We start from the raw sequence: 24,774 nt of genomic DNA, 5'->3' as shown, positions 1-24,774 counted from the left end.
CCTCTTCCATTCGGTAGTCGTTGAAGACGTACACATAGTTTCCAGGCCGACCTGCAAACCTGCAGAGACATGAAGAACGTGTGAATTCATACGTGAGATAAAGGTAAACTGACGCCTTTCGCTCTCCGTGGCCTACCTGCCCTTGAAGAAAGCCACGTAGAAGATGGGGGCGTAGGCGTTCATGAACTTCAGCAGGAAGGCCTTCAGGATGAGGCGCTCCTCAAAGTTGGTCTCGGTTTTGGGAATCTCTGAGAAGCAGGAGACGTGGAGGGAGGAGGGAGTTTAAATGTTTCCACAGAAGCTTCATACATGGAGTCTTTTCACCAATAACTGTCCTGGAAGTAGGTTAAAAAGCTTTTCACGTCATCTCCCTGCTTCTCTCTCTGCACACACACACACACACTTCACACACTGTCTCAGATTTTCGTTTTAGAGGTTGTGAATATGAATGCAGATGTGGGTAAAACCTCCGGGGACGGACTGATGGGACGGCTGGAGCATGAAGCCATCAAACTTTCATCAAACCGTCCACCGAGTCTTCCAGGCTCTCTCACACACTCAAAACAAACACACACACACACACACTGCTGTGTGTCCTCTACCCAGCTCGGTCAGCCAGAGCGCCACGGCGCCGTAGATCTCGTCCAGGATGAGGATGACCACCAGGTTGATGATGACCGCCGTGGCCGTCACCGTCACCCGGACGTTGGACTTGGTCTCCGGGTCGGGGCTCATGGCCATCAGCGCCGACACCGTGATGCGGTAGACGATGACGCCGAAGACGGCGGAGAACGTCAGGCCGAACTGCAGCGGCGGCGAGAGCGGGGAGGAGTCGGTCGTTACTCAGCCACATCCGTCGGAACGCGACAGCGTAATGGCCGACCATCAATAATTTACGGATGTAGGTCAAACACGCCCCACGTCCTCCCGGGTGATTGATGAGTTTATATACTCGCCATGAAGAGGATGGAGGAAACGTTGATGCAGTATCCAGGAAGACGGTCTTTCCAGGTCAGCTTCTCGATGGCGGCCTGCCAGAGAGAGGAAGGGGAGAGAGAGGGAACGCCGCCAGTCACTCGTACAATGGGAAATGCTTTTTTAACTCTGGAGAGCGGAGGGCGTCCCCGCGGAGGCGCCACAAAAGACGAGCGGGGGAAGAAAAGAGCGACGCTTCGCTTGTTGGATCAAAAAAAAAAAAAAAGAAAAAAAAAAAAGAAGCACTGGACACTTTCCTTTTCCTCCTGAAATCCTCTGCATCCGCGGGACGCATGGAGGGAGATACCGCCGCTCAATAGCTCGCTTCACAGCCTCGTTTTGGAGGCCGTCTCGGAACAAATGTTTTCATTCCATAGAATCTGAAAAACGCAGACGACCCACAGCTAACGCGATTAATCTCTTTTCCCAGGCACCAACATGGGAACATTTTGTCTTGTCTCCCCTTTCTAAGAAAAGAAACAGCAGCACAACCTATGGACTGGGACATGCGAACGGAGGCCTCAGTATTTGGACAGCTTTATGCTGCCTCCTTCACAAGTATTCCGGCCTGAAAATAGAGACTGTACAAGTATTTCTTATTTTTTTAGGCAAAACTGAGACAAAACAAAAGGTTTTACATCCTTTAACCACATATACAATGAAATCGACCCGCTGGAACGCAGAGTATAAATAAAATACTAAGAGCTCAAAGAGTCTTCTTTAAAAGAAACTCCCAGCAATCACAAAATCATAAAAGTATTTGAGAGAGATGAATCATGGACATGTGTAATCTGTTAGGAGGAGCACAGCATGTTTCTATCAGATATCAATCATCACTGGAGTGTTGGGGCAGCCTGGAGCTTCTCAACCCAGTTCTTGAAAGTTTGACGTGAATTCAACTAAATGTTGGAAAAATAAGAATCATGTGATTGATGTTTGACAGTCAGCAGCTCATTTTTATGTTCTGACATGAAGCAACAAACAAACAATAACTTAAAGTTTCAATTAAAGCGAACAGGTTTTGAAGTAATCTTTAAAACTAAGCCTTTTTGCTGAGTGTGTGTGTGTGTGTGTGTGTGTGTGTGTGTGTGTGTGTGTGTGTGTGTGTGTGTGTGTGTGTGTGTGTGTGTGTGACATAATTCTGGATTCAGGAGGAGAAGACGACCTACATCATGTGTCTAAAAGGGAAAAAAAAAAAAATCAAACTGTTTCTCGTCAAATGCGGTTTGATCGGCGTGGATCCTGAGGAATGTGACCCCCTTCACCCCATCATTAACAATCACAGGCGCACATGCACGTATACTTACATGGACAGGCTCAGGCAGAGGCAGGGAGGAATTTAACACACACTCACACTCACACTCACACTCACACACACACACAGTGTGTGTGTATGTCTGAGTGTGTGTACGTGTGTAAGAGTGGGCCGCTCTAATCTCCACCTCACTGTCAGTGCAGCAGCACCATCTAGTGAACAGCAGCGTCTGGCACAACCAGAATAAATCCACACAAATCCAAGGAAGTTGTGTGTAAACAAAGTAAAAAAAAAAAATGTCTGTGGATGCAAAATCTGAAATAAAACTGTAAATGTTCATGACTTGCAAGCTGCTCCTGAAGACACTTTTTCACTAAATTCCTTATTGAGTAGTTTATCTTCCAATACTCCTTATAAAATGCTATGAATTTCATTCTGATCATTGCTGCTGCACAGTCCCTGTCCGTCCATTTAGCTTCATATATATCATGAAAAAAGAGCATGAAAACTAAAAGTATGCAGAGAAATACTCCGACTGTGAAAGACGGAAAGACCTTCAGAGTGAAAGTTTGTGTGTGTGTGTGTGTGTGTGTGTGTGTGTGTGGTGGGGACAGCCTTCAGAGGGAGGTGGTAAATGGGTCAGCTGTTATATTTGGCGTGTTACCGTCCGCCGAGGGAAGCCCGGCGAGGCTCCGAGGACGGCCGCCGTCGCAGCCTCCATCGCCGCTAAATCACCACCTCCAGCTCCGCCGCGCTCTCCTGCGAGCCGCTCGACACGCGACGTGCACGGAGATACACAAACTGCAGCACGTGCACGGAGGAAACTCCCTCTGTGTGTGTGTGCGTGTGTGTGTGTGTGTGTCAAGTGGAGCTTTCCCATTTATATAATGAATTACCTGCAGTGTGGATGTTAAACTGTCGTGTTTCCAGTTGACAAACAGAAGACCACACACAAACATAGGCACACACACCACACACACACACACACACACACCACACACACACACACACACACACACACACACCACACACACACACACACTCACTCACACTCAGAGAAAAGGCCGCGTCCAAAAAGCGGTCCCTCCTAATTTGCGTGGAGCGCTCTATATTTGAACCGTGCCATTTTCTTTGAGCGACGGCGTTTCGAGGGTGACATTTCTGCCCACACACACACACACACACACACACACACACACACACACACACACATCCCACCGCAGAACAAAAGGTACCGGCGTCACGGACCCCGCAATCCCGCCGTCCCGCCTGTGGCATTTCACAAATGCAAAAATGAGTGTTGTGTGTGCGTCTGCACTCCCACGTGAGGACCTCTTACAGACGGGAGGGACGTTCCGACGCTCGCGTCTCGCGCTCCGCCTGGCTTCCTGCGTCAGGTTTGATGCCAGTGTGAGTTTTTTTTCAAAAGAGCAAGAAGTGAAATCCCACCGATGTGCTCCGGAGCGTCCCCTGTGGTTGGGATTGACACGGCCTAGTTAGGAAACTCAAAAGCGTCGCGGCTGTCAGTGAGCCTCACACATGAACCGGAGATTCAGAGGGTGCTTAAAATGTGCTTAAAACAAAGTTTTGGGGGGTTTTTTTGTCGGCCGAATTGGAGCCTGTTGCGGTCCAATTTTGCTCCTCGGGCCTTATGTTTGACACCCCAGCTGTACATCAACTTCGCTCCATGAATAAACACAAAAAAACGAAAAAAACGACCACTTGAGAGAGTCGTTGCAACACGACGCCATGATTCGATCCTGCACTCCAGCGTCTCAGGTAACGAATCAAACGCCTGCGAGCGGGAGAGTTCGGTGTCGCCATAGAGACGGTCACTAATCTTACCCCTGGCTTCCTGCCCAGCATGCATCACTCCCACTCAGCCGCCCTCCCTCCCTCCCTCCCTCCCTCCCTCCCTCCGTCAGCCTCCATCCCTCCGCTCCTCTTTATTTGCGCCGTCTGTCTCTCCTTGTCCGACGGCTTTTCAGTTTTCTTGTCTCACACGTTGCTTTTTTTCTCTCTCTTTTTTTTTTTTTTTTGTACATTTTCATGCACAAAGTTGAAAGTTGCGACGGGAAACTGCCAAAGCAACAGGTGCGGCGGCGAAGTCACACCATTTGATTAGTAATTCGAAAGATTCCTTTTTCTTTTCAACCAAACTAAACCCTGGATGCTCTTCCTAAGATTAATTAGCTGAATGAGCAGAGCCGCCGTGAGTAAAAGAGTGTTCAGGTTCAGGACTATTTCCATCCCTGGATTAATGCTGGGAGTATTTACAGTAAGTGGGATTGAATGAAAATAGCCCGCAGTAATGAAAAGACATGTCACCCGCAGCCACGCTGCCGCCAGCTGCATCCAATCACATTTCAATACAAAGCAGCACGGAGGATGCTTTTAGCTGCTGCTTTTACTCTGATTATGTCTGTTTTTGTGTCCCACATGAACACATGACGGGAAAGCAGAGACTGATAGCGCCTCTTAAGCACCGCGGAGAACATTAAGCTGAGCAGCAAAAGAAGGGAGAAAGCTCGCTCCATCTTGATTTTCAGTATAGTTCAGGCCTTTGGATATAGGAAAATGCATGCAAGGCTGCACAGGACAGCGAGAAATGAAGTAATCTTTGTCAGCTTAAAGACTGAAGTAGGAAAGCTGTGAGTTTTTGTCACTCAGATGTTTGGGAATTAAAAAAAATGCACCAAGAAATACCTGAGGAGTCGAGGCTGGAGAAGCCAGAGGATGGGACAGGAAGAGAAGAACAGACAGACAGCAGCCTGCAGGAGAGGGGAGGAGAGGAGAGGGAGCGGGAGGTGGAGGAGGAGCGAGGGCGGAGGCGGAGGTGGAGGCGGAGGTGGGGGTGAGGAGGGGTTACCGGTATTCCTGCAGCCATGGCAGACAGCAGTTTTTGCCTCCATCTGTCCTTCCCTGTCACTGTCCCGTCCTCCTGCTTCTCTGGCTGCAACACAGAGGGGCAGATTACACACACACACACACACACACACACACACACACACACTCACACACACACGCACGGGCAGACACACACATTCATGCAGAAACACATGGTGGCCAATTACAAACCAACCATTTGGTTTCCATCAGATGGTAAAACGCCAGACCAGTAAAATAATTACTGCAGGAATAGACTTTAATCTCAACATAAAAACTATTTCACTTGAATTTCCTGGTAAGAAAAGTAAAAAAAAAAAAAAAAGGAAGATGTTTTCTCTGAAATGTTCACCATTTGCTTGGCGGGCCGGGCTGCCTCAAAGAAAACGTGTTGCGCTCGAATCTTCCACCAGACGAGCTCAGACTGCAGATGAGGGCGGGATTTCTGCCGGATCGGGTCTGGGGGATCGTGACACTTTGATCCCGTGCGACGTGAACCGGGTGCTGCCTCTCGGTGGCAGGAGGCCATCTGTCGCCGCTGCATGTGCGTGTGGGCCAGCAGGACCAGATATGATTGACCCAATTTACTCCCGGAATCTAGATCAGTCCCCGTCGCTGGGTGACGTTTAACGCGACGAACCGCAGCATCCGGATTATCAGAACCGTCTCAGAAAAACCTTCCTGGCTTCTCAAACGGCGGCTCCCTCATCTGTCCTACCTTGTTCTTTTTCTTCTTTTTCTTGTTCTTCTGCTTCCTCTGTCTTTTCTGAAGGAGGATGGTCTCGTATTTTGGTCTGGGATGCTCCTGAAGGGAAAAGAAGAGGTGATAATGTGAATTTTATTTCAGTCCAAAATGCCTGGTTTTCATTAAAGGCCTGAGTGAAGCGTGTGTGTGTGTGTGTGTGTGTGTGTGTGTGTGTCGGAGGCATGAATACATCGTTGGATTTGTCCAGTTTGGTTGAAGCATCTATATGGAAATGCACAGACGAAGTGTGTTTCTGTGTTCAGTACGGACCTCGTCTTCCTCGATTCCCGTCAGGTCCCAGCTGAAGCTCAGGCTGATCTGACGGCGCTTCCAGTGCTCCAGGAACAGCACGGCTACACACACACACACACACACACAAAATCCAGCAACTTCATTACACTTCTCCTGAAAATCTTCATACATTCAAGGTTGAGAGTGGGAAAGGTAAATATTACAATCCCCAGACTTTTTTAAACATGACTATCATGATATCTGGTTGATATCTCTCTCTGTGTGTGCATGAATTTCACGAATCGGGCTGTGTTTCATCAAACATCGCACCCTGGTTGTGTCCTCTTCGTCCCCTGTACGTCTGTTTAGATCACATATTAGTCGGTGTTCATTTTTAATGGACTTTTCCACATGTGGCCGCCTTTAATGCGGCTTCCGCCTGTTGCTCTCGGCGCGGCGTGAAGCGATGGAGCTCATAGGAAATTAATGAGCAACTTCACATCCAGCCCACACACACACACACACGCGTGTAAATCTCACCCCAGAGCGACATGAAGATGGCGAAGAAGACGGTGGCGGGGTTGTCGAAGAGGTGCGAGGCCCGTGCCGTGCCGCAGGCGGTGCTCAGGCGCCAGAAGTCGCAGGCGCCGTCGCACAGGGGACACATGGTGAAGTTGAAGCGCTCGTCGCACATCTCCAGACTGGAAAACCAAGTCACGGAGCGCACAGCGTCAGAGGTATGAAACATTAATCCTGTGCCTGGGAAAAAAAAAAAAGATTTAAAACGAACAGAGACGGTGTGTTTTTCTCCGAGGATTCGGCCTCGGGGGGGGGGGAAACGGTCCCAGAGCTCCTCGTGTCAGTTACACTTAAACCTGAGAAACGAATGAATGAAACTTTCAGCCGCAGCACACGCTCGTCTAACTCCGACCCGATTCGCACTCGGCGTGGGCTGAATTATCAACCCTCTCCTTCGTGACACACACACACACACACACACACACACACACACACACACGCTGCCAGCCGTGCCTTCTGCGTTCCTCCTACACAGCCCCGACTGCAGCCAGTTACAGCAGGTATCTGGGCAATCCCTGTCTCGTGTGGGTGTGTGTGAGTGTGTTTGTGTGTGTGTGTGTGTGTGTGTGGCCATTTACAGTATGCATACATTAAGACTGTGTGGGTGGAGAGAAATTCCTCATCATCTGCACTTCTCCTCGTCACCTGAGCTGATCCTGCCTGCAGCATCGTATCCAGACTTCGGTTTCATAATGATCGGTACCTCGGTATGTTGGTGTCCACCGTCGCCACGCCGTAGCCGAACACAATGATCCCCACGATGGAGGCGGGTATGAGCAGCTGGGTGTAGACGCCGAGCCAGGCGAAGTACAGGCCGATCTTCTCCCCAAAGTACTTCCTGTAAGGGGGGGGGTCAGAGGTCGGGAATTAGAGGGGGTGAAAAGCGACCGCGGCGCCAGAGCGCCGGCAGAATTAAGCAGCACGCAACACAGGTGTGAGAATCCCTCACCTCCCGGAATAGATTAAGAGCGTTAATGCTTTATTTAGTGCTTCCATTCAGCCTCTGACTGATTTGTGTGTAAATTCTGACTCTAAGCAGATATATTCAAATGAAGCTGCGGTGTGCGTACAGCGGGTCTCGTCAGTAACCGTCACGTTACCTGACCAGATCAATGGGCTGGTACTTGTAGAACGCGGAGTATCGGGCCCACTCTTCGTGCAGCACCTGACGGCAGATCACACACAGAGGGAGACGGCGCCCGGGCGGTCAGCGTGGGAGGAAGTCACCGGGTTGCGAAAGCGATTCTCGCAGGCAGGAGCCGGCGTGGAGGCGGAGGGATGTGCGCCGGTCCGGTCGGACCGAAGCCGCGTCGGCGACACCCTGAGTGCAGGCGCCACACGGGGGAGAGAGGGGGAAGGGGGGGAGGGCAGGTCGCCTGGCCGCCACACACTCACACACATTTCTGATCACCTGAAAAATCACTGGGAACATCGTGAGGAAATCATAGATTTCTATATTTATCTAATATATACGTGTGTATGTCTAGAAAAAATAGAAATAAAAAAATTAAAAAAGATTTTCACACTTTTCCTTCATATCGAAACAGATTTTCTTCATCCAGGGTTTCTGCAGTTTTAGTCTGTTTGCCGCATTCTTTAAAAAAATGAACCAATCAATGACGATGTTAGTTTGTTTGTTTGTTTGTTCTCCGCCCTCAGAGCAGATCCGCCTGTGAGAAATGTTTACTGAAGTTTAACTCCAATCTGTGACGGTGACAGATGGGAGGATGGAAGAGTCTGGAGAGCAGGAAGAAGAGCTGAAACCTCCGGTGTTCAGAATAACCAGGCCGCGTTGTTTCCCACTTGCTGGAAGTTAAACCGTCGGGGTCGGCCGGGAGGCGTTCGCGTCTCGGTGTCATTAAAGGTCACCGTCTGCAGCATCGGGTCTGAACTGTAACGTTTCTCGGGAGGCTGACAGACGGAGAGGAGCGGCCGTACCTGTCTGTCGTTCCTCTCCTCGAGGTGTCCGATGACCCTGTAGTCGCCCTGAGGAGCGAGAGCAGAGCGAGTTCACAAGGACACACACTCTTCTGGAGAGACACACACCGACAGTGAAGACACTCACGTCATGCAGCGGGAAGGCGGCGTCGTACACGCCTTTGGCGATCAGGGTGCTGATGCCTGCAGGTGGGAGGGAGAGAGCAGAGCAGTCAGGGCGCGAGGCAGAATTCAGCCGAATCCTCGCCGAGCGTTTTTGATTAGACAGCACACACAGAGTTGGTCTTTTTTTTTTTTTTTTTTTTCTTTTTTGTCTGAAAGTGAGTTTGAAACCAAAGGCGCAAACAGCTGGTGGTGTTCGGGGAGACTGGCATTTACAGACAACTGCGAACGCACCGAGGCAAGTCAGAGCCGAGTTCACAGCCAGCGCTTCCAGGATGTGGTGTGAAGTAAAGTGCTCACTGTTGTGAAAGAGCACCTTCTGGTATTTATCTCGCCACGAGCACGCCACTTCGGAGCTCTGATTTGATCCTGACTGAGAAGTTTGTCCTTCTTTCTGAAAAAAAAACTGGTTTGCAGTTTTCCAGTGTGGGGAGATAAGTGGATCCTCCGTCAGAGTCATCAATCAATGAAATATCAGTGACTCAAAGTGGGCTGTGCTTTGATTGGCAGTGCTATTAATGAACGCACCAACACACACACACGCAGACACACACACACCAAACGCTCGCTCAACCAGCTCGGAACAACCCCATCTCCCAGAGGCCCCTGCTTCCATCTCAGCCTGACCCAGGATGAATGACCCACTTGTAGAGGAGAGCAACAGAGCGGAGGAACGTGTGTGTGTGTGTGTGTGTGTGTGTGTGTGTTCACTAAGAATAAAGAGAAAATAAGGAATAGAGGGTAAAGCTCTGTCTTCCCGCTCTCCTTCCTCCCCTGCAGCTCCGTCAGAACCCGCTGGCTGAGACCTTCTGCTGTCAGCTCGCAGCCAAGCAGACATATGGCGGACACTGGAAACCAAACCAGCGTCAGAGCATTTCTACCGGGCGATCCCGAACCGAGAGGCGGGTGTCGTCTGCATATCGATAAACCCTCACCGGCAAACAGCTCCATTAACCTGAGAACACGGGACGCCACCGCCAGTTCTTATCCTACATTTTCTCCTACGCAGGAAAGACGCCTAACAGCACTCAGACGTGAGGAAAACGAAGCTGCCATCCTTAAAATTAATTAAAAAGATATATTTACCATTTTCAACCACTTTGATTTCACTCAGTTTCTGTTCGATCCACTGCTGCCATGGAGGATAAAACAAAGAACTAGATGGATGCAAGGAGGAGAAAGTCTAGATATTTGTGGTTTTTCGGGATGTTTCCAAGTGAAAACTCAAAGCTTTCATTCTGCCATGTGAAACTTTTCCCAAATTAGAATGCAAAAACGATGCGTTTTCACTGGAAACGTGAGTGTAAAAAGTTTCCAAATGAAGAGAGTGAAAGTAAGAACTCTGTAAGCTGGTTGGAGCAACATGAAGCATGAAACCTAGCAGACAACACACCACATCACACCTCACTTCGCATGTGGATTTACAGTTTATATTACTTTACTGTCTCACATATTTCTACTTTCTATTTGGATGCAGTCCTCAAGGAAATTAAACAGTAACTTGTAGCTATAAAACAGCCTTTTCATCAATTGTTTCTTTAGGAAAACGTCTGTTTGTGACCAACTGCAGCCGAGCCACGTGATCAATATCACAGTTCATCCACGACAAGAAGCCGTAAAGCCGTGACAAGAAGCCAATACGGGCAACGGCTGAGGGTGTTTATCCCAGCATGCATCACACTGCGGACGTCCTGTCAATACTTTTTTTTTTAGTAATTTGAAGTGTGTTCTGAAAATCGATGACAAAGCCGATCATATTTTAAGACGGTGGGAAGCGGAGAAGAAGTGCTGCCGCAGTTTCGGCTGCCCGCCATCATCTATCTCGCGCAACATTCTTAGAGAAAAACCATCGACTTCCGTCAGCCAGAGTGTTAGATCGTGATTTAGTTCGCTCACTTTGATTCCTTTAACCACTGACTGAGTCAAGCTCCTTGTTACGTCGCTCACCTATGGTCTGACAGGTCCGCACACACACCGTCCGCCTCAGGATCTCGTACACCTGTGAGAGATTCAGACGTGTGAGGCTGAAAATAAACTAAAAACAGACTGGAAGAGAGAAAAAAAACAGGCCTTACAATTCTTCCTCGTGTTGCGTTGTCAAAGAAAGTGTCTTTAGATGTGATGTTGTACCTGAAAGACACAGAATTGAGCAAGCAGGTTGGCTGCAGAAGGAGAACATGTGCATTATGGGTAATCCAGAGAGAGTGTGTGTGAGTGTCTCACAGGTGGAGTTTGTCCCTGGAGAAGCAGTGTGAGAGCAGCTTGGTGCTCCCGTGGTCCTGGTTCGAGACTTTCGGCTGGAACGGCTGGTTCAGTTTCCTCCACACGGTGCTCATACTGGACCCGAAACCACGCTCCTCCTTCAGCTCGTAACTCTGGAACAACCAAAACAGCAGCAATACACACAGTGCATCTCAGTGTTGACGCATTAACCCTTTAAAGATGCTTCAGCACTTTAGAGTCAGTTTAAAACCCCTTAAGTACCATTTACACGTCATATGAAAATTGTCAAAACTACATTGCATTTCTGTAAAAGCTGTGATAATTACATCCTAAAAATTAAACCTGAGTCGGATTTGCTTTAATTAATTCATCAATCAGGTGAGCTGACTGGAAGGAAAGAGGCTTTGTTAGAGGAAATCAGCAGCAGCACCTTTCCAAATGACTGACAGAACAATGAATTAATGAGTCTTAAGAGTTTCAATGGAAGAAACGCAGAAACTGAAATTCTTTTAAATAAAGTATTAAAAAAAAACATCTTTTGGAATAAGGTAAGTTACACTGCACTAAACTGAGAAATAAACAATTATTTCCTCCTTAAAAATGATCTAAACAGGTCAAAATTATGAATTTAATCTAGAAATATTTCTACAATTAGCTGATGTTACCAAACGCTGCTGGATCTGGATTATTTGATCATAAAAGGTTCCTGAGGTCTCACCGTCTTCGTCGGGACTTTGATCTTGAGGAACTCGGCCTCTCGGCACAGAACCGGCCAGGGCGCGTGGAGCCGGGTGAAGCTGGGCCCGTGGGTCTTTAACTGAAAACAAAACAGGAGGTAGAGTTATGTTAAATGGTAAGATCCGTTTAAAAAAAAAAAAAGAATTGAGTGTACGATTCATAAAGATTCACTTCTCAGATTGTGCTTTTTTTGTTTGTGTTTCACAGGTAAAATGTATTAAGAATAACAACATGAGTAAAATAAACAGAAGCAACAGTAGCTATATCAGTACTTTAGCTTCCATGTCAGGGAAATACGGCCTAAATAAAACCGGAGGTAAAATACAGAAAATATCTTAAAATAAAGTCCACAAGCAAAAGTCGCGGTGGGCCAGCTGAGGAAACGCAGCTCACCAAAATAACAGCAGCACCTCTGTTTTAGCAGAGCTGCTTTGTTTCAGTTTTTCAGATCCACAGAAATACTTTAATCTACTCACATAAACTCCTCCCAGTATTTTGTGAACCATGTTTTTAGTTGTGTTTGTTTTCTGCTTCATGCCTTAAACGTTCATCTTTAAAGAAATCTAAATCCAGATCAGTTGGCTGAAACTACCCGCTGTTTAAAAATCCCTTTCCAGAACATTTAGCTGCTTCTCTTCAACTGTCTTTGGCCTCTTGACCTCAACTCAGACCTGAAAACTGGATATTTGTGTGTGAATGCGATCCAGGTGCAGCCGATCCCTGCCTTGACTGTGGCCCACTGAAACACTTTGGCGAAGCAGGAATCTGGTGTTTATAAAAGATGAATGTGTCCTCTGTTCCTGAAGCGAAGCCTGGAGCTGTTTTCTCCTCGCTGTGTTGCTGCTGGTGCAGCCTGTTCCTGTCAAACCGAGTGTTGGGTTGTTTTCCTTTTTTTTTTTTTTTTTTTTTTTTTTTTTGGTTCAACAATTTCACCAATCAGACTTAATGTATTTATCATATGTAAGAAGAGAGTCTGACTCATGGAGCTTGTCCTGCTAATGAATCACGGTCCGGTGCCCACACTGTAATTATTACATTAATATTAAGGTGCATTAGCGGTTTTTGATGATTGCTGGCTTTAATAGCATTTCGCGGGTTCGTGATTGGAATCTGAGCGCTGAAACTCCGTTCTGTGGCAGAAAATGAATAAAAAATGGAAGAGAAATAAAAATTTAACCGCAGTGAAAGCTGTCCTTCCAAAAAAAAAATTTAAAAAAAGAAAAAAATCCACGACGCCGCTGTGAGCCGGAGTGTAAGCAGAAGTGAAAGACAGCCGAGGCAGCGGGGGACGACAGCCAGGTAACCTTAGCCTCCTCAGACCCCCATCGGCCCGGGGAGGAGCGGAGGGGGAGCCAGGAGAGAAAGGTGGCACGGCAAATGGCGGAAACCTGAAACCGTTCCCTTTCTCCTCTCTCGACTCCTACTCTCCTGAGATCTTTCACTCCCCCTCGCCGCCCATATATTACTGTACCTTCTGCTGCCGGCGATACACTGTCTCACTGACTGATTGACTGACTGGCTGACTCACCCACTGTCAGTCTTACTCCTCTTGGATTTCACTCTCGTCTCCCTCGCTCGCGTCCAACACGGCCCTTTTGTCCCGCAGAGACCCGGAGTGTAAACTGCTCCTCACCTCTCTTAAAGTGTGTGGAAGTCACCTTGAAACGCTTTCAACGGAACCAGATTTAAAAAGGAAAAAAAAAGAAATGGGACAACAGAGGGAAACTGGAACAATATATCTAAAATTAAACTGTGACTAGTTCTGTTTGTCTTGGTTGTTTATTAGTTCTAGAGACTCAAGCCGGTTTATAATTCTAGAAATGCACTCGTTGGGAAATTTTACAATCAGATCTGTAATCTACTTACTTCCGTATACTTACCTACATACCTACTTACTTACTTATATTCAAAATATCTCCCATGTATAGACAATTGGTTGAGTTAGTTAAAATATAAAACGAATTCAGAAAAGCTCAGAGATTACTCAACATGCTTTATAATCTCACTGAATTAACTATCAGAATAATCTTTCTACAGAGGAAATGGAAAAACAATAAAATTCAATAAAATGCAAGTTTTACACATGGTGCGTTTCCCCCAATCCAGCCAGTAAATTGAGATTATATTCTGTTCTCTTGGTGATTAATGGAGCCGACACACTCGGGGGTCACCTCACATTAAACTAATCAATCCAAATACTTGCTTTAACGGTCATCGTTGAAGAACAATGGAAACAGATGTTTTCATGAAGGCGTCAGTTCATTTCACACCGGGTCGTTTTCCATCAGCTTCACGGTGACGAGTCGGGACGTTTCCCGGCCGACACGCACATTACACCGCGGACAGGCCTGTAATCTGTCGCAGATCGGACTCAGAGAGTCTGTCAATCCTGCTCTTATATACAAATCCAGCCTGACATGCATGTCCGTGCATCGCAAGATACAATTTGACTACAGTCAGCCGCTTTGCCCAATCTGAAACACGAAAAGAAACGTTGGAAACCGATGAAGTTTTTTTTCACCAAGAAGCAGAAGCTGTCATGCATTCAACACATTCACCACACCAGCAGGTCTCAGTCCTGACGGGACCTGATCAATCAAAACGAGAACTTTTAAGATGAAAAACTTCGTTCTTAATTCTTCAACAGGCTCATTTGTGACTCTAAATCATCTCCTACTGGATTAAAAATTTAAAGGAGCCATGGATCAACGTTGTACAGCACCTTTGTCTCCTCGCATGCTTTTTCTGTACCCATTTTCTGCACCCCCATCCCCAATTTCACCTGCTTCATCACCATTAATCAGCTCCCCCGCCCTCTTCCTGCCTCCCTCTCTTCCTCCCCTCATTCCTCCATCAAAACGCCGAGGATATAAATACCTTTTTTGCCTGGAGAAGGTTAATTAGTAGAGGGATTTCCAATTAGCTCTTTATCTCAGTAGGGGGGGGTAACTAGGCCGCCGCCGGGGGCGTCTTCGGGTGGGAGGGTGGGGCGCTTATCGAGCACGAGAGGGCGATCGGCAGGGTGACATGGCAGCGGCGGTATGACGGCGGCGGATTTGTGAAACGCCTCACTTAGTGCTTTTGGCCTGCGCAGGCGAGATCGATCGATTGCAAAAGAAGCGCCGCCGTTTCATCAGACGAGAGGAGCGGAGAGACCCCGGTGCAGTTCAGACCGGACTCCACGGTGTGAGGAGATGGATGGCGGGACGCAGACTGAGCTTTAATCGTGTTCCTCCGGTGATACTTACAGAACATTCAGGATCTTCCTCCGCTTAGAGGCTAAAGTAGGTATTTAAGAAAAGGGGCTGAGAATAAAAGGAATGTGAGGGATGAGGCACCGAGGGTCATATGTTCAATCACTCTGACATTTAACTTCACACTTCTGCCTCGCAGGCATTTCTCACTTTTCTGTAAGGTACAGTATTGTGTTGGTTCGACTCTCTAAAGCAGGCGCAGTAACAGCGAGCCTCCTCTGGCCGTCGCTGATTAAAAGTCATTAAGAGAGAGAGTCGCTCTCCACCTAATCAAACACTTAATCCCACTCATTCTGTTTTTAAAGTCCCCTCCGAGAGACGTCCTCTCAAGTCCCAGCTCCACTTCTTTCTTTTTTTTTTTTTTTTTGAATTACCATCTTGTGCTCTGATTTAATTAAAAGTGCTCGGTAAGAGGATGTCCCTCAGAGATCAGAGGTCAGCTGCGTAATCCTCAGACGCCGTCAACAAGTACGACATCGAAGCCGCTGCCTCGCTCCGGCATCCAATTAAAGCGAAGGCAAACAGGTTGGGTTAGCGCGGGGCAGCCGAGGCCGTCCTGCCCCGCTTTCACAAGAAACGCCGACTGGAGCCGGCGTGTAAGAGTTGCAGCACTCTTACGTTCCTCCAACAGGTGCTTTTATCCCGGCGCCGTTATGATTTGACAGTTTTACACGTGAATGCAAGTGAAATATGTGAAGATTTAAAGCAGCAGTGATGCAAATGATGAGAGGTGACGCTCAGCCACATGAATCAATACGTTCATATGCAAATACTACGTGATGGAAGGATGTTTACGGCTATTTAAAAGCCAGTATTTAGGGTGAACGTGCAGTAAAGAGGATAAATCTCACTCCGATGTGTTAAATATTTCAGAATTTAAAGAGACGCATCATGTCAGAAGCGTTCGTTCTCCACCTAATTGTATAAAAAGCACCTTCTGGTGCTTGTTTTAATCCCACGAATTAAAGCTCCATCCCCGTGATGGAATTGCATCTATTTCAAATTAGAGGATCAGCCGCTTGCTGGGTCACTCGCGAGGGTTTGTACAGCACTTCATTCATCGCCAAACATGCAGACATTTCCACCTGCTTTTGTCACCTGCACTGAAACCACTTCAGAAAACAGATCAGTTTTAGTTGTGGGGTTTTACGTGAGCGATTAAGTGAGCGGCAAAACCTGCAGATATTATCAGCAGCGTTCCCACCTCCCACAGCCGCATCCAGAGTGTAATTACGCTTGTCAGTCATTTTGCAACAGTACCTGCCACCATATTCAAACGGAGGATATTGGAATGTAGGTATTCCTCCGCCGGGGAGCGGACGACTCGATCCGCCCCTCGATCCGCCGCATGAGATAAGGAGCGATCAGTCAGTCAGCTAATCTCATCCTGGCTTAGGCTCCATGGCCACACTGTCAACAATCTGATTAATACTGGCCTGCAGACTGAACGTACTGCCAGCTGGCTGCCAGCCACGGCGCGTACACACACACACACACACACACGCACATATATCATTATTTATTTATTTATTTTTAGTATTTACTCTATAATTCTCATCATTGCATATGAGCTGGAGACTATTCTCTCAACATATGAGACCACACACTGCTGTGTGTTGTTTTGGCACACACACACACACACACACACACACACACGATTCACAAAAAGCCGCACCAGCTGAGGTGAGCAACTGAATTCGCCCAAACCGTCCTCTTCTTCTGTGACAACTTTAACAATAACCACAATGGGTCGGACTCCGTGGCGGCGAGCCTGCAGCGTCACTGAAACAACACGGAGAACACAGACTGTGTGTTCTGCCAAGTGCTTCACACACACACACACACACAGACACACAAAGGCACAAACTGGTTGCTATGTAACACACAATCAGAGGGAATGCAATTTGTACATGTCAAAACAAAATTACCCGTTTCAGGCTAAATCAGTAAATCGATACAGAGGTCAGCCCAGCAGCTGTGCCGGCTGCGGCCAATAGAATTTACTCTTTTATCTGCGGGATCACTGAAATGCTTTAAAAAAAAAAGTGGATTTTTCAACCCAGTGTTATTTTGAGTTTTAACTCAGTGATTTTTTTTTTTTTAAAGGCAGTTGAAATAAATGGCAGGAGAAGATATTCACACACTCCAGAATCCACACAATCTTACACTATCCACATTCTGATAAGAATTATGGCTTGAAGTGGAATTTCGCTGCAGCATTTGTCCAATAAAGTGCATATTAATACATGCACAAAATAAATGTGAGTCAAAAATTGTGAAGCACATCATTTACATTATGTAACCTAGGCTTTGAAGCTAGTTTGTCATTCATATGTAAGGTGTGCTGTGAAAGCATGGCATCACAGCCAATGGGAAACTAACTTCAGGAAGAAACAGCCTTTCTGTATAAAGGTTGATGAAAAACAGCTGTTTTTCAATTTGGGATTAAAATAAAGTTAAAGAACTGAATTTAAATACCTGAAACTGAAAGCCACTTAGCATCACCTGTCTGTTTTTAGACTGTAGGTGGAAACACATGCACACACAGGGAGAACATGCAAACTCCAAACAGAAAGGCCCGCCTGGTACCTGAACCCTGATCTTCTCACTGTGAGGTGGGAGCACCAACCACTGCACCATCACACGGCCAGTGAGCTACATAAATGTTGAAAGTATTGATTCAAGACCCTTCAAAATCAGATCAAGTTCTCAGAACCGCCGTTACGTCTCTGAGTTTTACTGCCATAACCATAAAACAGTCGCCGACTGAATGAACTGCTCACACAGGAAGACTGAGGACCGCTGTGCACTTGGATTATCTTCACAGTGTGATGGAGCAGGGTGTCACAATAAATATTGAATGCATCAGTCAGGTGCATTGGCAGGCAGCGGGTGAATCAGAGGATGGAATAAAGACTTCTGCGGTGTTTCGAAAAGCTTCAAGCAAAATGTGCTTTTTTTTTTTTAGATTTACTAAACAAAATGAAGTTTCAGTTGCAGATAAATGAACTGTTGTTCAGAACCGGGAGCCAAAGTGAGTCTTATTTAACAGACTGAGCTCTACATTTTCCAAAGTAAGAAGAACAGGAGGGAGGAAGAAGGGAAGAAAAGTAATTATAATAAGTGAGAAGATGAATTTATGAGCTATTCTGAGTTTAATTCACATACCCTGAGCTTTTAAGTCATTAAGATGGAGAGTCTGCAGTCGATGGTGACGGAGGAAGCATTGCACAAGTTCCACCGCTTCTCAAAGCCCTTTCTTAAAACTTACAGGAGTGCGATTTGCCTAAAATGTCCCCACGCACCTTAAAAAACATTGATCCTAGTCCTGAACAATTGTCTGACTGTGCCAAAAAATCCCCAGTGTTTGTGTTTTTCCAGTCCAAGGCAGATCCGTCCATATTGGCAGTAAACTCTGTCAGTGGAAGGTTTCCTTCCTGCAGGCGTCTCTGGATGAAGGAACGAGGCTCAATGACTCATCAGACTTGACTTTTTTTCCCCTCATTGTTCAGGTTTGCAGGTTTGGTGCAGCTTCCACCAAGTTGTGCATTTTGAGTGTGTGCGTGTGTGTGTGTGTGTGTGTGTGTGTGTGTGTTGCCCTTGGATACAAGCCGTTTCTGGCACACAACGGTGCCATTTGAATAGCGCTTTTAGAAGAATTTTCCGTTTAAAGAGGCTTGAATCGTCTTTTTTGGTTGAGTTGTTCAGTATTTTTTTATTTTCTAACACTTTCATTTCTGGTTTCAGTGACGCTGTGTGTTCACGTTTTAGATTTCTTGTCAGTGAAGCATCTTTCTGAACAGTACTGGATTCATTTTACTTTAATTCATGGTAGAAAAAAAAATCAAGATCATTTGATGAAACGCTTTATTATAGAATAATGCCTAAGTTCAGAAAGGAAGACAAATCTCTACAAATTAAAAATCCATTTATCTACAAAATAAAATAAATAAGACTGCTCATTTATTTTCATGACTTCTGGTTTCTGATCTGATTTGGTCCATTTTACTTCCTTCCTTCCACATCCAGACGTCCTGCTCTTCAAGCTGAAGCTAAACTGCTCATTCTGCCGAACAATTCTTAAATCATCATCCATTCCCATAAACGTCTCCGCTCCACCTTCACATCCAAACGTCTGGGGGTCACGTCTTGTCTGACCCTTCCTTCAAGACATCAATCTGAGATGACGCCAGAATCAAATTGCCAAAAAATAAGAACTACGTTTAACGGAATGAAGCCTGACACTGATATCTTGCCACTCAGGCAAAGTACATCGAAAAGGGAAAAGATTCAGTTCAGGATTCATCACAAACCTCTGTAACGTGTTATTTTTTTTGCTGTTGGGAAAGAAATCTTCTGCACCACAGTCTGTCCCACCTCCTTCCTCTAACATCTGAGCCTTCTCCTATGTAGGCGCTCGCCATAAATAGCTGCACACGGCCGCTCGTTGCGTCAGATCCTGTGTCACGGTTCGTCTTCAGAAAGTCGGCAGTGCTACAGTTTCTCCTGAACCGCACGCGTGAAGGGATGAAACAGGTGAACCGGGAGTGAAGTGTCTGTTTCAATAAATGGGATGGAGACTGGAGCCGAGTAGAGTAAACTCATGCTTGTGAAGGAGTTGGCCCGCTTGACGTTTGAAGAATTCCTCAAACCTGAAGAAGAGGAAGCGGAAACCGAACGCTCACCTCCAGATCTCGCTCTATCTCCAGACCGGCCTCCATCAGGCTGGCCTCGAACTCCTGCCGGATCAGGCGCATCTCGTGGTCGGCGGGCTCCATGGACTCGCTCCCGGCGGCGCTCCCCAGCTCCATGAAGACCTCGCCCACGCTCGCCGCGTCGCCGCCGCCGCTGCCGCCTCCCCTCCCGGCCGCCGCGTCCGGGGCCGTCGTTGGAGGGAAGTTGCCGTTGGACACGATGGACAGCCGGTCGTGGGACGCCGAGGTGCTGGCGGGGGACCGGATGGAGCCGTGGCGCCGCTGATGGAACACCAGGACGTAGTCCACTTTCCGGCGGCCGTCGTTGAAGTAGAGGCCCTCGCCGCCGGTCTGGGGACTGGAGGCCGGGCCGACCACCTGCAGGGAGATCACTCCCGTCATCAACACTTTCTCCACAGCATCGAAACATAAACCGTCCACGACGCCTTAGAGCAGCAGGAGTTACGCAACCAGTGTTTGAATGAACCTAAACTTCCGCTGCGGTGTCAGCAAACACAAGTGGCTTTTGGCAGGTTCTCAAAAAAAACACCGAAGTGAGAACCTTCAGCAGCAGAGTGGGCAGTCGGCTCACCTTTGGCTGTTTCAGTCTTTATTTAGACAGAGCCGGAGTAGAGCGGGAGACTAAACAGAGAGGACACAAGAGGGAGAGCTACAGGCCCGGTGCATGATGGGAGACTTTTCCAGGCAAGACTGCAGGTTTCTACAACACAGCAATGTGTCTCCGTATTAAATCAACTCTGATATATCTGTTACTGCTGTCACCGATTGATGAAAACACAGCTTAACACAGAATCCTGCATGCTAACAAGCTAGCTGGTCACTACTCTATGTAAAATATAATATTGAATTCTAGTCTGAAAATTCAAAATAAAACATTCTCTTTTCTCTCAGATGCTAACATAAAGGCAGATATTTTAACTGTTATCTTTGGGGACTGGTGCTGTGTTGTTTAATGTTTCCAGAAGTCATATTAGCCTCCGTTTTTAGCTTCAGAGAATAACAGTGCTAGCCTTTACAAACCTGTTCACACGACAACTTTCTCCAGAGAAAAAAGAAAGCTTTCATATCGGGCGTTCATCTACACGGAAACGACACTCGGAGTAAAGATGTGTAAATGGCTTAATTATGAAATCCACCAACAGCACCTACTAGTGGCCCAAGATGAAAACTACAGTTTTCAACATTTCTTCTGTTTCCGTGTAAACAGACATCATTTTGAAATGTGAAACTTTGCTGAAGCAGAAACTGAGTGTTTTAACTGGAAACGTCGTGAAATCGTCCATAGTTTTAGCTCCATCGATGGAAGCTTGCGTGTTTCAGCTGTGTGTGAATAATTATTCTCTGTAGTTATTAAAAGACGATATTCCATTAGTAAACAGAAACATTCAGTCAGCAGATTATTCATCTGTTCGTGAAATGAATCTCCACACTCGACCTTTGCTTCTCTAAATCTAAATGTTAAAGACTGATCTCCTGCCGTTTGGATGATGAGACTGACTGAAAGTGTTGGAAAATGTAAATCAGGCGTCTTAACTAAAGGTTCTGGCAGTCAGTTCAGTCTAAATCAACATCTCACAGCGTGTTGATCAGCAGGCCAGATTAGCTCTGCTAATTAATTTATCCACTGATGTTTGGGTTAAACTGCTGTTTTGGGACTTATTTGGAGAAAAGAACTGGTTTCTGATATGTGCACACGTGCAAATATAACATCATTAAAAGAATTTGCACACACAGTTTGATAACTGAAGCAAAGTTATCAGAAAAGCTGAAGTCCTCCTAAGATTTTTGGAAGTAAAAGTTGGAGTCTTGTGCTGTGAAATTCTCCAGCTGAGACGAATATGTCCCACAGTGCCGAGCTCTGTGGCTGCTGCCGAGAAGGAACTGGAGCTTTCTCTGAGGGGTTTGTGTTTCCTGGAGCTTTTTCTGAGTTTCAAAGAGGAGGGTTCCTGGTAGAATACAGTTTGGATAACTGAGAATAGTTAATACAAGTTTCTGTGGATGCATATCCTGTTTTGTTTTGTTTTTTTTGGCAGTTTCATCTTAAGTCCTTCTCAAAGATGTAATTTAGTTTTGACACACATATAGAAACATAAGGAATCAGATAAAATGAATTAATCTCAATTTCCTTGTGAGGATTTTCTTTATTTGGCTGTAGCCACATCTATATCACCAAGTGGTGCATTTATAAAGTCATCAGATCAGATTAAAGATGAAAGATGTTGGTAATCATGTTTATTTATAATTCCTTGGAAGCTTCAGGAGGAGCGTGCTAAAAATGGATCTATTGCTATTATGAAATCACTTGTGAGGCAGTCAGTCTGAAAGTTCCCGGCAGCGTGAGCGTGTGGCTGAGTGATGGAGCGGAGCGGGACCGCCGGGGCCACCGGGGCCGGTACTCACCGGGATCTTGTCCTCGCTGGGGGAGAGCTGCATGCTGGTGCGCTTCACAGACCCGCGCGGAGGGAGAGAAAGACAGAGAGCAGGAGTGAAAGTTGGCGCTTTATGCGGGGAGCCGGAGTGATCAGCATCGCGGCATTGATCCCCATCATCCAGAAAAAAATAAAAATAAAAAATTAAAAATTAAAAAATATATAACGGAGCCCTGAGGTCAGTCCGCTCGGTCCGGGGAGGGCTCAGCGGCAGGTTGCATGTCTGTGGATGTCGGGAGTGATGGAGGAGCCCGATCACATGCTGGAGATCCCCCTTCTCTCTCTCTCTCTCTCTCTCTCTCTCTCTCTCTCTCTCTCTCTCTCTCTCCTCTCTCTCTCTCCCTCTCTCTCCCTCTCTCTCTCAGTGTGGAGGCTGCTGCCACGCTGTAAAAAATGACCGCGCGCAATATGCTGCTCGATTTCTACCTCCAACAAATGTAGTAATAATAAATAAATAAAAGCAGCACCAGGTTGATCAAGTGATGAGAAGTCAAGTTTGATTTGAGAAGCTAAAGCAAAAACATAAATTTCCTGTAAAAAAAAAAAAAGAAATAAATATGTAAATCCATCAGCAATACTTCAATAGATGCTCATTTGATCATTTCCAGTAGGATTCAGGCAAGGTGTGTTTATTTTTTACAGTGTGGAGCAGTCCACTGGTGCAGCCTGCACAGAGTGCTTCCACACACACACACACACACACACACACACACACACAAAACATAATTGAAGCTAATACTAATATAAAAAAAAATCTATTGGAAGGAATAGATTCCGTCCATCACATCCATCTCTGTCCTTTTCTTCTGTAAATGCTGGTGAGTTTTTGAGCAAAGGTCAATTTTTCGTTTCATAGAGAAACAATTTGGAAATGGAAAAAGATCCACATCACAAAATTTAGATTGATAAATAGATAAATAGACAAAAACATTAACAAATGTATCAATATATGCACCAACATACTGTATTTACTGAGAACAGCACCATCATATTTGCCTGTACATACATATTAAACAAGAACGTACAAATGCAATGAATTACCACTACTGTATTTGCCAATATACATACAAAAATATTAACCTACATTCCAACATATATGATTCAAATATACATTTATCACCATGTCAAACACCAGCTTCAGAAGTGGGCGGAGCTGCAGCAGGGTCAGGGGGCTGCCTTTTCCCAGCACGAATTCATGACTTTAAATGCATTAATGTGATTAAGACCAGTAAAAATGATCAGAAACGATAACTGCAGATTAATGGCAGGACCAAATATTAAAAAATATACTGTATATCTAAGAGCAATAGTAGAAACAAACATGTGACATTTAAACTTTGGTGTGAGAAGAATTATGTGCTTGATGAGAGTTCGGAGGTGAACATCGAGGCTCCATTTTCACAACAGTGTTTCAAGAGAAAATGCAAAGCTTTTGTGTTTTCGTCTCAGATAAGCTCTGCTTCACATTTTGAAACTAGTGTTTTTTTTAGACAAGCTCAAGGCTTTTATTTTGAAAAACATTCACGATAAACATCTGTCCTTCTCCTCATTGTTATTCACAGACTCACATTCACAGCTTTTTTTTTAATGAGACTTTCTGCAAACTCATAAGGTGACGCAACGCCATGAAACACGTTGCACGCGCACTGGAAATATTACACAATTAACTTAGCTTCAACAAGTCGCTCATTTTTGCATTAGCAGTCACCAGAATAGTACAAACGTCTGCAAGTGGAAACTAGTTACGAGCAAACCGGCACACGAGGGGGATGTGGGGATGGTTTTTCTTTTCTTTTTTTTTTTTTTTGAAACCTACTTTCTGCGGTTCTGGAGGCACCTGCAGCAGACTCTCACACTCCTCCGCCCACGGCTCCTCTCTGAAGGGTTCGGGCTGCAGGATGCTGTAGGACATGGGGTCCAGGCCCATCCCGGACATGTCCCTGGTCAGGTGGTACAGGTTGTCGCTGTGGATGGAGGACGACTCGCTGAGGGCCGTGGCCACTCGCATGAAGCCTGCGCCGTTGGTCCATGGCTCTGGAAGACATTCATGTCAGATATATATTGAAATTACATTATATTACAGCAGATTTCTTGCTTCACTGTAAATCTTGCTTAGAAAGTGTGAGTCTCCTTCTCGGTGTTGGAGGGAGTAAACTGATTCATCCACCAGCAGGGAGCCCAGTTTACTTTGAGAAACTCCCTCCAGACAGCAAAATGAGAACTGAAACATGGAGAAGTTTGAGCTCCTCGAATGACTCAGCCCTATCGATTCAGGTGTATTTTCACATCGTCTCCTGTGCTGCTTTGGTTTGCTGATCCAGACCAAGTCAGGCAGTTTCAACTGGCAGAGACTGATTCGCATCGGAGGAGTTTAAGACCATGTAAAAAGACGTTTAGCGTTCAGCGTGTGAAGCAACAGCACGACTAAAGCAACGGGCGATTGTTATGGGTTACGATGAAAAGCTGTCACAGCAGCATCGGGTTATAGCAGGCGGTGGTGACCTGAACTGATTCAACAGTATCCGCCCAGCAAATACCAAAATCAGACCAGCACAGACCAACTTATGCCAATATTAGATCAGGACAGACCAATACCAGGCCAGCGGAGATAAACATAGATCAATATCAGACTAGCATGGACAGC

General features: G+C 46.2%; 1 protein-coding gene across 1 annotated transcript in view; it reads right to left on the bottom strand.

The window, feature by feature from the left end:
- ano2b (anoctamin 2b) overlaps nt 1-24,138 on the bottom strand; it is a 36,315-nt gene extending 12,177 nt beyond the window's left edge. Inside the window, exons 1-19 of the mRNA XM_030114073.1 lie at nt 23,947-24,138; nt 22,102-22,143; nt 19,672-20,058; nt 11,713-11,811; nt 10,995-11,146; nt 10,847-10,901; nt 10,719-10,770; nt 8,737-8,792; nt 8,610-8,657; nt 7,772-7,836; nt 7,375-7,509; nt 6,633-6,793; nt 6,132-6,214; nt 5,835-5,921; nt 5,100-5,183; nt 957-1,031; nt 603-804; nt 137-248; nt 2-59 (exon numbers count right to left, since the gene is read on the bottom strand). Coding sequence (XP_029969933.1) covers nt 2-59; nt 137-248; nt 603-804; nt 957-1,031; nt 5,100-5,183; nt 5,835-5,921; nt 6,132-6,214; nt 6,633-6,793; nt 7,375-7,509; nt 7,772-7,836; nt 8,610-8,657; nt 8,737-8,792; nt 10,719-10,770; nt 10,847-10,901; nt 10,995-11,146; nt 11,713-11,811; nt 19,672-20,058; nt 22,102-22,143; nt 23,947-24,138 — 2,145 coding nt within the window. The remainder of the gene's footprint in view (nt 1; nt 60-136; nt 249-602; nt 805-956; nt 1,032-5,099; nt 5,184-5,834; nt 5,922-6,131; nt 6,215-6,632; nt 6,794-7,374; nt 7,510-7,771; nt 7,837-8,609; nt 8,658-8,736; nt 8,793-10,718; nt 10,771-10,846; nt 10,902-10,994; nt 11,147-11,712; nt 11,812-19,671; nt 20,059-22,101; nt 22,144-23,946) is intronic.
- Between the last annotated feature and the right edge of the window lie 636 nt (nt 24,139-24,774).

Source organism: Salarias fasciatus, chromosome 17 (assembly GCF_902148845.1).
Source record: "Salarias fasciatus chromosome 17, fSalaFa1.1, whole genome shotgun sequence".
Taxonomy (NCBI): Eukaryota; Metazoa; Chordata; class Actinopteri; order Blenniiformes; family Blenniidae; genus Salarias; species Salarias fasciatus.
This window is presented reverse-complemented; position numbering and strand designations above follow the sequence as displayed.